The sequence below is a fragment of the Nannobrachium achirus genome (genome assembly GCF_963921795.1).
Source record: "Nannobrachium achirus genome assembly, chromosome: 24".
In the NCBI taxonomy this organism is placed as follows: domain Eukaryota; kingdom Metazoa; phylum Chordata; class Actinopteri; order Myctophiformes; family Myctophidae; genus Nannobrachium; species Nannobrachium achirus.
In genome coordinates, this window is record NC_137831.1 from 24,742,964 (window position 1) to 24,754,264 (window position 11,301).

The window sequence follows — 11,301 nt, forward strand, 5'->3', positions numbered from 1 at the left end:
CTACCAGTGGTGGAAGCACAAGCGCGCACGCACGCACAGACGCACGCGCAAGCACGCACAGGTACCGGTACATGCACAGTGCACACGGACACGCACAACAAAACTAAACTAAGGGTATTTTGTCTATACTTTCGGTAGTTTTAGTTTTGTAAACACACAATACAGTTTCAGTTAGTTATCTTTTTTAAATAGTTTTTATTTAGTTTGGTTAACGAAAATGTTTTTCCAATTATCATTCCACACAATGAGTACTTTTACTTTTGGTACTTTATGTACATTTGATACCAATACTTTTTACTAAGTACATTTTAAAGTATGTCTACATTGCAGTATTGATACTTTTACTTAACTAAAAAAATTGAGTACTTTTCCCATCCTTACGAAATAATGTTTGTTCGTAAGCTAGTCCAGCAGCTCTCATTAGCGACCTTAAGCAACGCTACGGCAACGGCAGATGACAACGGTAACCGGAAATGATCCGCGCTCGATAGATAAACCTGCTGTCGCCGCAGCCGTTTCTACTACGGCAGAAGGTCCCTTCCCACGTAGCGCCTACTCCATCTGCTGTGTGTATGCGTCGCCATGGGAACCAAAGCGTTCAGTGAAAGGGGTGGGAACGCGTTGCCGCCGAGGCTTTGCCTAACCATTTTGACCTCTACGGCGATTACGTCATAGCAGCCATAGTCCGCCTGGCGTTGCCATCCTGAAAATCAGCGAGTCTCGATGACGCATGCCTGGCGTCGGTCGAACGCTTGCTTCCCTTTCTTCATTCCCAATCCCATTTTCCTTGGTTTGCTGAACATTTGTGATGGGGCCTTGTCTCGATCAGAGCAAGGAAAAGAAACTGCTTTGGAACCTTGTCAAGATGGGGTCAGAGGCTTAGACAAATAAATAGTTAAATTGCTCCCAGCGAGCTTTCTCCTCTGTCAGCCCACGCTGCTCGTTACCTTGAGCGCTGGAGAAGGAAAAAAGGTATTTATGACCCCCCCCCCCCCGGTTCACTTGCTCAACCGTTGCTGCTGCTTCACCCAGACTCTGAAGACCTTAATTACACTCTGTTACTCTCTCTCTGTCTCTCTCTCTCTCACACACTCTCTCTCTCTCTCTCTCTCTCTCTCTCTCTCTCTCTTTCTGTCGCTCAACCGTTCAGCTCTGCAGTGAACTGCAGATACATCCAAGAATTTGGGATGTGCCTTCCCCTGACTGGCACAAGTTTGGGAAAATCCCGTTTGGGCGGTGTAGCGATAAGGCGGTGTAGCGATAAGGCAAAGTGGACTAACAGGGGCAAATGTACGAACGGGCTCTCCTACCGTACTGATGAGCAATACAATGGTTATATGTCACAGTTATTGTCCACGACATTGCAAGCGGCGCGAAGGCCAGCGGACCTTGGTCCTGCTCTTCGCGCCCGAGCGTCGCGGGCGCGAGTGCCGGCGCTCCGCCGGCCGCGCGAGTGCCGGCGCTCCGCTGGCCGCGCGAGTTACGAAGCCGTGGTGAATGCAATCGTTATATTTATATTAAGCGCACGATAAACGCATGAATGGGATGAAGCCTTATCGCTACACCGCCCAAACGGGACTAGCCCACAAGTTTGCAGTGGAACTCTGGGCGAGAGAAAGGGGGCCCTTTCGTGAACAGATGGAACAAAGGGAAAAACAAGTACGAAATAGATCAGTGTTTCTCAATCTTTTTTGGCTTGAGTACCCCCTTTACCTGATTTTGTAATCCAAGTATCCCCTTTACCCGAAAACATTTTGCTTATATCAGAGAGAGAGAGAGAGAGAGAGAGAGAGATCGATCAAAAGGCTGGATGGCCCGTGTTGAAATGGAAACACCAGTGGAGTACTTTCTACTTTTGGTACTTTAATTACATTTTGATGCCAATAATTGCATACTTTTACTCAAGTAAATGTTTAATTCCTGATGTTTACTTGTAACAGTATTTCTACATCACAATATTGATAAAGCCTGGGGTTGCCATCCTCTTTCACTCACTTAATTTTGCACACCACCAGGGGGTGTAGTTGAGTCCGGCTGGAACCCAGTATTATCCACTAGTATTGATACTTTCACTTGAGTAAAAAATAAAAAAGTTAGTTTCATTGAACTGTGAATTCATTTAACTCTGCGAGTGGAACCACATATCCACTGGTTCCAATTGCACACTCTTAGAGCTGTATTTTCGTCCATGCTTTACCTACTTCTTTGCCTTTTTTGAAGCGGTGAAAGCCGCTTCCAAGGAGTGGCTTTGTGTGTCCCATGTCCATATATGGTCATTTCAGTCCAGAATGAACAGCTTTTTTCAAAAACAAAATGTGTGTCCCATGTCCATATATGGTCATTTCAGTCCAGAATGAACAGGTTTTATCAAAAACAAAATGTCTGTCACCTCATGTCCATATATGGTCATTTCAGTCCAGAATAAACAAGGTTTTATCTGTCCCGTACGTCCAGAATATGTGTGTAGTGTCCGTCCCGGTCTGATGATTGGATACTTTGAGGATTGGTCAAGCTTCACATGACAATTCGGCCCTCCAGATAAAATCATTCATTCATTCATTCATTCAGAATATAAAGAATGTACAGATCACAGAGTTCATAACTCTAGAACACATAGAATAACAGTTCACCGCTTCACTTCGAACCGAGGTTTGATTTTTACTATTTGAAACATTTTAAAATGCTTCAAATAGCTGATCTACATTAACACGAAGTAAAAAATGGCAAGAGTTTAGGGATAAGGCATGGACAAAAATAGAGCCCATAGAGAAGAGAACATTTGAACTTTTTTCACACTTTAAGAGCATATGCATGGTGATAATGGGGACATAGTTAAATGTTTGGTAAGTGATATTTCTTTGTTAAAATAAGTGTTAAATAGATGTATATTCTGATAACAGCTATCGCTATTTGTTCAGTAACAGGAGTCTCCCTGTCTCTCCAGCTTTTTCGTGAACAGAAAATGCATTTCCAGGTCAGGATACCAAAATCAGAAGAAAGAGCTCACACTGGATAAAGGGGAAACAAATGTTGGAATTGGAAGTGATGACACTTCCATGTGGTTTGAATCCACATGGTTACGTCCCCTCACCTGATCTGATCTCGCCTTGTCTCATTGGGTCTCATCTCATCCATACCAATCAAATAAATGAACCAGAAGAGAAACAGAACCTTGGCAACAGCAGCAACCTTGGACATGACAAACCAGCTTGGCCCTTCTCTGCTGACATAGTTTTCAGTGGCAGGCCTTGTTGAGAAATGACACCGACTCTCTGTGGAAGTTTTTGGAAACCAAACATGCTTGTCAGAGCATCAATCTTCATGGCTGTTGTTTTCTGGTTGCCTGTGACTGAGTCAGCCAGTCAGCTAGCCAGCCAGGCAGGCAGTATTCCCATTGTTGCTAAGAAGAAGTGGCTTCAAGTTCAAGTTCCTCTTTATTGTCATCCATAGCTTTATGCAGGAAAAATCACGATGCAATGGCTCCGTTAAAAATATCTCAATTCCATGACCTCAACTATCAGTATTATTACTCCTGCAACATAATGCATGTGGCCACACTTGTCTTACAGAAATTACAAACACGCTGAGGGACCTATAATTCAGCCCTAAACGCATCAACTTAAAATAAATAACAGTCTGTTTGAATTTGCATCATGTATAAAATAGGCATCCAAGCAACAGATCTTTTGTCTTTTCTATTATATGACAAATGTTGGGCACTCGTGTTCAAGGAGGTCCACAGATAATACATAAAATAAAGAATTCCTAGACACGTCACAGAAAGTTCAAGCAACAAAAACAAAACAAATAACACAACAACACCACTTAGAACTGCAACCACAGCAATACACGGGGCAATTAACTGGATCATTTGTCACATGTTATAATGATGATTTATCATTTAGTCAAAAGACTGCACTTCCGCCAAAACCCATGCAAAAAAGGTGTAGAAATGTGCATAAGTACAATATATGCGTCCGAGCCAGACACAAATGGGAGTGGCCTATGGGGAGATGCGTTATGACATGGGAACATTTCTGATTGATTTTACGACCTATGGCAAGAGTTATAGGCCAAAACGTAAAGGTGGCTGTTATAGCCACCAAGAGGCCGATTGGTGTAATTATATTTTAATAATCATTTTTTGTAATTATCTGGCCTTACTAATTAACATACTTTTTACGCCCGACCCAGCCCGAGAACGTCAAAATATTAAGTCCATAAATGGGCATTCCCAGATGATGCCCTGTTAGGGCAACCACTCTAATCAATTATGCCCATGATATGGGCATATATTATATGGACTTAATAGTAACGTTTTCGGGCCGGGTAGGGCGTAGAATGTATGCTAATTAGTATGGCCCGAGACCCATATATGGGCATTCCCAGATGATGCCTTGTTAGGGCAACCACACTAATACAATAACCGTTATGCTCATATATGGAGATCCTTGATGACATCAATGTTAAGCCCATATCTGGGAATGCCCATATATAGATATATTGTGTCAGTCTCATGATAACCTAACCTGACTTTCGCCAGATAGTTGCAGCAGTGCGTAACGCTCTGCCTTACATCTGGGATCTCTCGGCCAGACTCTATCTAAGGGGCGGGCCATTTTTTGAATTTCTGTAGCAGGTGATTGGATGTGGCCGTTTCTATCACAGTCTGGGAGTGCCAACTCCAACCACTCATATTGCCCTGTCACTCAGGCAACGTCACTCTATTGGCTCAGAGCCGCTCAGAGCCCGCCCATAGCTGCCGCTGATTGGTCCGGCCCGGGACTTTACGAGTGTTATCAACGCTGACGGACCGAGCCCAGATGGTAAAGCAATGCAACGCAATGCTGCCACCATCTGGCGAAAGTCAGGTAAATGATAACCAGTGTGGTTGCCGTGAAGTCACACTTGCAAATCAATTCCGTCCTTGTCCCTTTTATGCGCATATATGGAGATCCCTGATGTCATCAATGTCAGCCTGTATCGGGGAATGCCCATATATGGACATATTGTGTCTCTTGTGGTCTACGGTGTCAAACATCTATGATGTCAGACATCATGCAGTCATCTCCATATTTGGGAAAATATGGCCACATTTTGGCCAACTTAAACAACCAACCAGGAGCGCACGGTCGCTCCCGCTTACGGCCGCCCCACGTGTATTCTTTCACACGGAGGAGAAAAAAATCTACCGCGAGTATTCATGTATAATAGTCCATAGAAAATGGGTCCGTTTTGACCAAACGAGCGATGTAGGAAAACAAAGGAATTTTACTGCAGCCAGATAGAATGGATGTTATTAATAAATAATTTGAAAACAAAAAAAAAGTATAAATGACTAGGAGATGGTTCCTTGCTGCTCATCAGTCAATCTCAGCTTTAATTAATGAATGAATCAACTAATTAATCTATTGACTGCAGGGTATTAATTCATTAATAACCGCTACCTCTGCCAGCATTTCTACAGATTTGACCTTATCTTTAGAGATCCACAGAATTTCTTTTCCAACGCGGATGTAAACAAAGAATGTGATGTTGGACAGACTTGTCTCTCTTCTCATTGTAACCACGATCTTCCGTTCTAAAGTTGAATATAGCTTGTTTTCACAAAAAACGCTAACTGTTTTCTTTTTAGATGACATCATTTCTTACTGTATTCTTCTTCTGGAGTCCTGGGGATGGCTTGCGGTCTGTGGGAGAATCACTGACAACATTGTGTTCTAATAGGACATGCCATAGATCAGGTAAATGTGTTGGTTTATGGAGCTGTGGTCAGCTCCTCCCCCTCCTTCCCATCATCGGTGCTTCCCGCCCAGAAGTGCCTCATCTCGCCCCTGCACCACGCCACCAGGGCGACGCTGGCCAGGGTGAAGGGCACGAGGTAGAGCAGCGCCGGCTGGCCTTTCTCCGACAGCAGCATGGCGGCCAAGGTGGCCAGCATGCCCAGGAAGTAGGCCACGCAGCAGGTCAGGAAGTAGACCCACCTGGAGCCCGCGAGCTGGTCAAACCTGCTGCAGTACGCCACCAGCAGGCCCGGCACCACCATGTCTCCGTAGCCCAGGATGGAGAACTGCGTCCCGCACGGCGTCCCGCCCAGGAGCCGCGGCACCATCATCACCACGGGGAGCCTCTGGGGTGCGGCTACATCCCCGCCCCCGGCCTCGGCCACGGCCCCGGCCACGCTCACCCCGCCCCCGCCCCCCAGGGCCACATGCTCCATGATGCTCACCCCGTCGGCCGTGAAGAGGGGTGTGATGAAGACGAAGAACACGTCGTAGGCCAGCAGTAGGCCGAACAGCAGTGTGCAGATGCTGAAGCTGGACAGCTGGATGGTCCTTATGGAGACCACGCAGAAGACCACGCCCAGGACGTTCTGTAGCGGCCAGATCCACAACTCCTTCTTGTAGACCGCCACCGCCCAGACGGTGACCACGCCCACGCAGCCCGCCGCCAGGAGCGCCGAGCGCACGCAGACGACCAGCCGCCCGCGGACGGGGAGGCGCACCGTGCCGACGCCCAGGCGCGCCAGCAGGGCGTCCAGGCAGACAAACATGGCGGTGGCCGAGCCCACGAAGAACACGACCATGACGACGTAGACCAGCACGCTGTAGAAGAAGTACATGAGCAGCAGCATGCCGCACAGCATGGCCAACAGGAGGAGCACTTTGAGAGGCGAGTCGAGGCTCTCCTCCGTGTCTTTATGGGCTCGACCTCTTCCTCTTCCGGCGCCAGAGGGCCCTCCCGCCGGGGTCAGGCGCTCCCTCTCGTCCATCCCGCTCCACAGGCCTCCCAGGACGACTGTAGTTACAGCGATCAGCAGCATGACGGCCAGGCTGGGGTCGAGGCGGGGGGGGGAATACAGCCTGGCTCGCATCTCGCCGCCAAAGAGCTGCTGCGCGTTCTGGAGGTCTCTGTGCCACATGAGCGCCAGGGGAAGGCGGGGCTTCAAGTGCGGCGTCCGATTGGCCGGCCGAGGAGGGCTCAGCGTGCCCTTGGGGGCGGCGACGAGCAGGGCCGCCGCCCCCATGTCCTGGGCGACCCCAGCCTTCTGGCTGAGCTCGCACCGGCCGCGCTTCACCACCAGGGCGGCGTCCTTCGCCTCTTCTGGAGGGACCCCGGAAGGGGCGTCACACAGTGTGCTCCAGGTCAGGTCAAACAGTGGATGCTCCACTGCATCCTCCAGGGTCTCTGAGAGGCTGCCGCTCCACGTGGGATTGTAAACCAGGCAGTACTCTTTACTTGAAGACCCTCCATTTGAAATGTGCAGTATTGCCTCTTTGCAGCTTATCTGCGATGACAGGAAGATCGCAGACAAAAGAACGAGGATTAGTCTAATGTTTGCCATATTGGTGGAACGTTGACCAGCAGACACTCCTCAAAAACATTCACAAGCTCAGACAATCTGGACAGCTCTGAAAACAAACATTGGCAGGGAAGTAGGACGCCTGGTTGTATTGTCTCTGTCCCTCTGTCTGTCTCTAGAAGATGCTCATATATCAAATATAACACATATAATGATAGTCTAAAGAAGCTTTTGACCAAACAGATCCTTGTTTTCAGTTTATAAGCTCATGAAGCTCTTGCCTGACGTCACACACAAACACAAACTGTTGCCATGACAACATTCTGTACTTAAGCAGGGCTCGAAGTTGTGACTATTTTGGTCGCAAATGAGACGAAAATGTAATCTGTGCGACCTAAAATTATAATTGGGAGCATCCGTACGACTAAATGATTCCTGTGGCGCGACTAAAACGGCCAGTCGAGTGGACTAAAATGAGCGCTCCCTGCCACCGGAGAAAACAAACCTGCCAGCCAAGGAGTGTGTGTGCAAAGTTTGGCATGGATAGGGCCAACGGTGGCGGAGATAAAAGTAGGGCCAAAAGGTGACGTGACGTGACGTGACGTGACAGACAGACAGACAGACAGATCAGTAGTCTTTAAGGTGGTTGTTCCATTTGATATCCTTTTTCTATCACAGCTAGGAGCTGTTATAGGATCTTGCTGCTGTGTTTGCACATTGTCGTACTTCACCCAGAGTTTTTCCTCATTGGTCATGTTTTCAAACTCTCCTTGTGTGGTTATGATCTGTGGTAAGTATGTGTCTCTGATGTCTTGGAACAGTGGGCAGGCATTTAGAAAGTGTAACTCAGTTTCCACTTCTTTTGTGCGCAGTGGGTGAAAAGTCTGTTTTCTCTAGGGAGAAAGCAACCCAAAATGTCGGCCTTTCTCGATCGCTCACTGAGTCTGTACCTCAAGACTGTACCTCAAGACTTTTCTTTGTTTTGGGTCTGTCACCTTGCTCAGGTATTCTGCCACTGTGTATTCTCTGTGTATTCGGCCAAATAGCATTCTAGTTTGCTCTGCTTTTGGGTTGCTTCTCTCCAATGTGTCAGGTATCTTTCTTTTTGCTGTTTTCTCTCTCTCTCTCTCTCTCTCTCTCTCTCTCTCATGCTGCAGATGTGGCTCGTCCGACATACAGCACACCAGATCGAGGCATAAATTAGTCATCACCATTAGCATTAGGTGAGCGTTGCGGCCGCGCCACCCTGTGCCAACTGCTCTCTGGGCGGACACTAAAAGGTCACGTTTTGATGACTGAATGCCACACGGGCACCTTAACGCCCCCTCCTCCTCCCTGAGGGGGGCTCCCCAGGTGCACGTGAAAGGTTAAAAATTACCTTGGTCCTGCTTTACACTCTCTCTCTCTCTCTCTCTCTCTCTCTCTCTCTCTCTGTTTGTGGTGAGACGAGGAAATAATTAGGGGGCGTTTAACTGTGTGTGTGCGTGTGTGTATGTGTGTGTGTGTGTGTGTGTGTGTGTTTGCGAGTGTGTGTGCGTGTGTGTGTGTGTGTGTGTGTGTGTGTGTGTGTGTGTGTGTGCGTGTGCGTGTGTGTGTGTGTGTGTGTGGCAGTCAGATGACAGAGAGGTACCTAATGGCTCCGTCTGGGGAAGAGTCAAACACTGGCTTGTCATTCTCTTGACAGGACATATGAGCATAATGGTGGCAGGCAAATGGACCCCTGCCCCTCCCCTCTCTCTCTCTCTCCCTCCTCCCAGTGAGCAGGGGGACAGTCAGGGAGGGAATAGGATGACAGTGTGTGTGTGTGCAGGGGGTATGCTTTAACCTTTTCCATAAATCTGTTAACACGTGTATTAGCAGCCAGCCTCACGGCCGCTGTATGCGTCCCTAAAGGTGAGAGACACTCATGTTTAATCCACCGCCTCTCTGGCTGCTGCTCATGGAGGCTTTAGGGCCTGATGGCATGTATTTATGGAGAACCATGGGGCATGCAGACAGCTTCATGGAGAACCATGCAGCACATGTGCTTTATGGAGAACAGCAATTGTGGGGCAGACGTGAGCCTGTCTAGTCTTTTCTATGTTGTTGTTATATTTGTTTTTTTACACTGGAAGCGAAGTAAAATAGAATACATCTCAAATATGTCTCTCTCTCTCAAGGGGAGCACACACTGGACACGGGCGGCTGGCAGCGTTGTGTCGCGGTAACTCCAACTGGATGCGGCACGCTGCCACAGGCAGGGCTGCACGCGTCTGACACCGCCGGTGTGGGTTAGTTCATTGAGAATAATGGGGCCATATGTTTTGACGCGCCATTTCCGTGCCGCCGCCGCTTCCGTGCCGCCGCCGCTTCCAGTGAAAGTCATATCTGTATCCTTAGTCATAGTGAATAATTAGGCTTTGTTTGAGTTTGTATTGTGTTGTTTTTACATGAAAGGAGTTGAATAGAGTTGAGTAAATTATGCACACGGTTTATTGGGGCTTTTACAGTAGGAGAGGAGACATACTCTCCTGAGAGGAGAGGAGAGAAGTATGTTATCACCAGTTATCCGTTTTACTTAACCCACTCACACTCACTAATAGAGGCATATGTGCGACAGCCAGTAGGAGTCATGAGGAGTCAGTAGGAGTCCGTTTCTGAGTAGGAGTGAGGAGGAGTTTCCCAACAAGGCTTCCAAACTCCAATGCTTCATGCTACTTTATGTTTTGCCACTCAGTCAAGATGGGTGGCATATATGATGCAGACCCTCTATAAACTCTATATGTCTCAGTTGAACATATCACCAGCAGCACTACGACGCATGTTAACCACACAAACCCTATAGGATCCCTATTCTGAGGGCAGAAAATGTATGATCTACAAGCTCAGCGTGAACACCCACTATTTTCGGTGAGAAGAGAGTTGGAGTAGAGAGGAAAACCCCAAAAAGTAGAGAGCCCTGGAGAAGAAGGGGTCGAGAGAGAGAGAGAGAGAGAGAGAGAGAGAGAGAGAGAGAGAGAGAGAGAGAGGGTGGGGGGGGGTGGGGGGGGGGGGGGGGGGGGGGGGGGGGAGGAGGGGAAGGGGGGGGAGATGAACGGAGGGCAGGGATTTGCATCCTCGACTTGGGGGTGAGTTCTTTGAGTGGCTGACAGGTGTGCACGCCCACATGCACAGCCGTCCATCCCGCAGTTCGCACGGCAGGGATTTCAGACTAATTACGTTGCAGGGATACATTCGGCTGCGACTGCCGTGCCTTTTTAAAATTTGCAGAGCGCAATCTTTACTAAAGTGTCTGACCTTTTAGTTTTTTCCCCGCTTTATTTTTTATTTTTTTGGAGAGAGAGAATAGGCTACGATATGTGTGCATATTTATTCTATGACCTAATTGATGTTTCTCTTCCTTGTGAGGGTGAAACATGACCTCCGTCTCCCTGGGTGAATTCTTTCTCAGACATTAGCGCTCCCTACAGGCCAGTGCTGTAAATAAGGCTGTGTTATTCAAGTCACTTAGGCTTTAAATACGGACTAGAAGGATGGATGTTCTCACAGAGACAGTTTGTGATTTCCATGTCCTCGCACACGTATAAAATATGCAGTTGTTATACGGTGACGTGTTTCAGAGCCTTTGCGTGACAATCTTACCTCATAATAAAAGAGACGTGACATGCTTCAGACATGTTTTCCTGATATTCATCATGTATGCCAGGATAAAGATACCCAGGGATTTTTGTGTGTGTGTGTGTGTGTGTGCGTGTGCGTGTGCGTGTGTGTGTGTATGCGTGCGCGTGCGTGCGTGCGTGTGTGCGTGTGTCACCCTAGGTGACATTCCTGTTCCCTGTTCCTCACAATTGCTATTTATTTTGGCTAATATTTTTCCCAGAGTGCATGCTAGGGTTAAAGAATGGTTTAGAAACCAATGTGTGACATCACCGTTCCCTTCTTGGTCCATATTCTGCCAGGAACAGGAGCTAAGCTCCAACATCTAGCTTTGCCCGGATCCCAAATAATCTCCAGTCCCC

At 47.9% G+C, this 11,301-nt stretch overlaps 1 protein-coding gene across 1 annotated transcript; it reads right to left on the minus strand.

The window, feature by feature from the left end:
- Window positions 1–5,758: 5,758 nt before the first annotated feature.
- Window positions 5,759–10,929, minus strand: LOC308280164 (signal peptide peptidase-like 2A; the record flags this gene model as incomplete). The annotated part of the gene is made up of 3 exons (XM_080720425.1): window positions 5,759–7,288; window positions 9,810–9,813; window positions 10,925–10,929. 3 exons carry the CDS (start codon window positions 10,927–10,929, stop codon window positions 5,759–5,761), a joined length of 1,539 nt encoding a protein of 512 aa, XP_080576551.1.
- Between the last annotated feature and the right edge of the window lie 372 nt (window positions 10,930–11,301).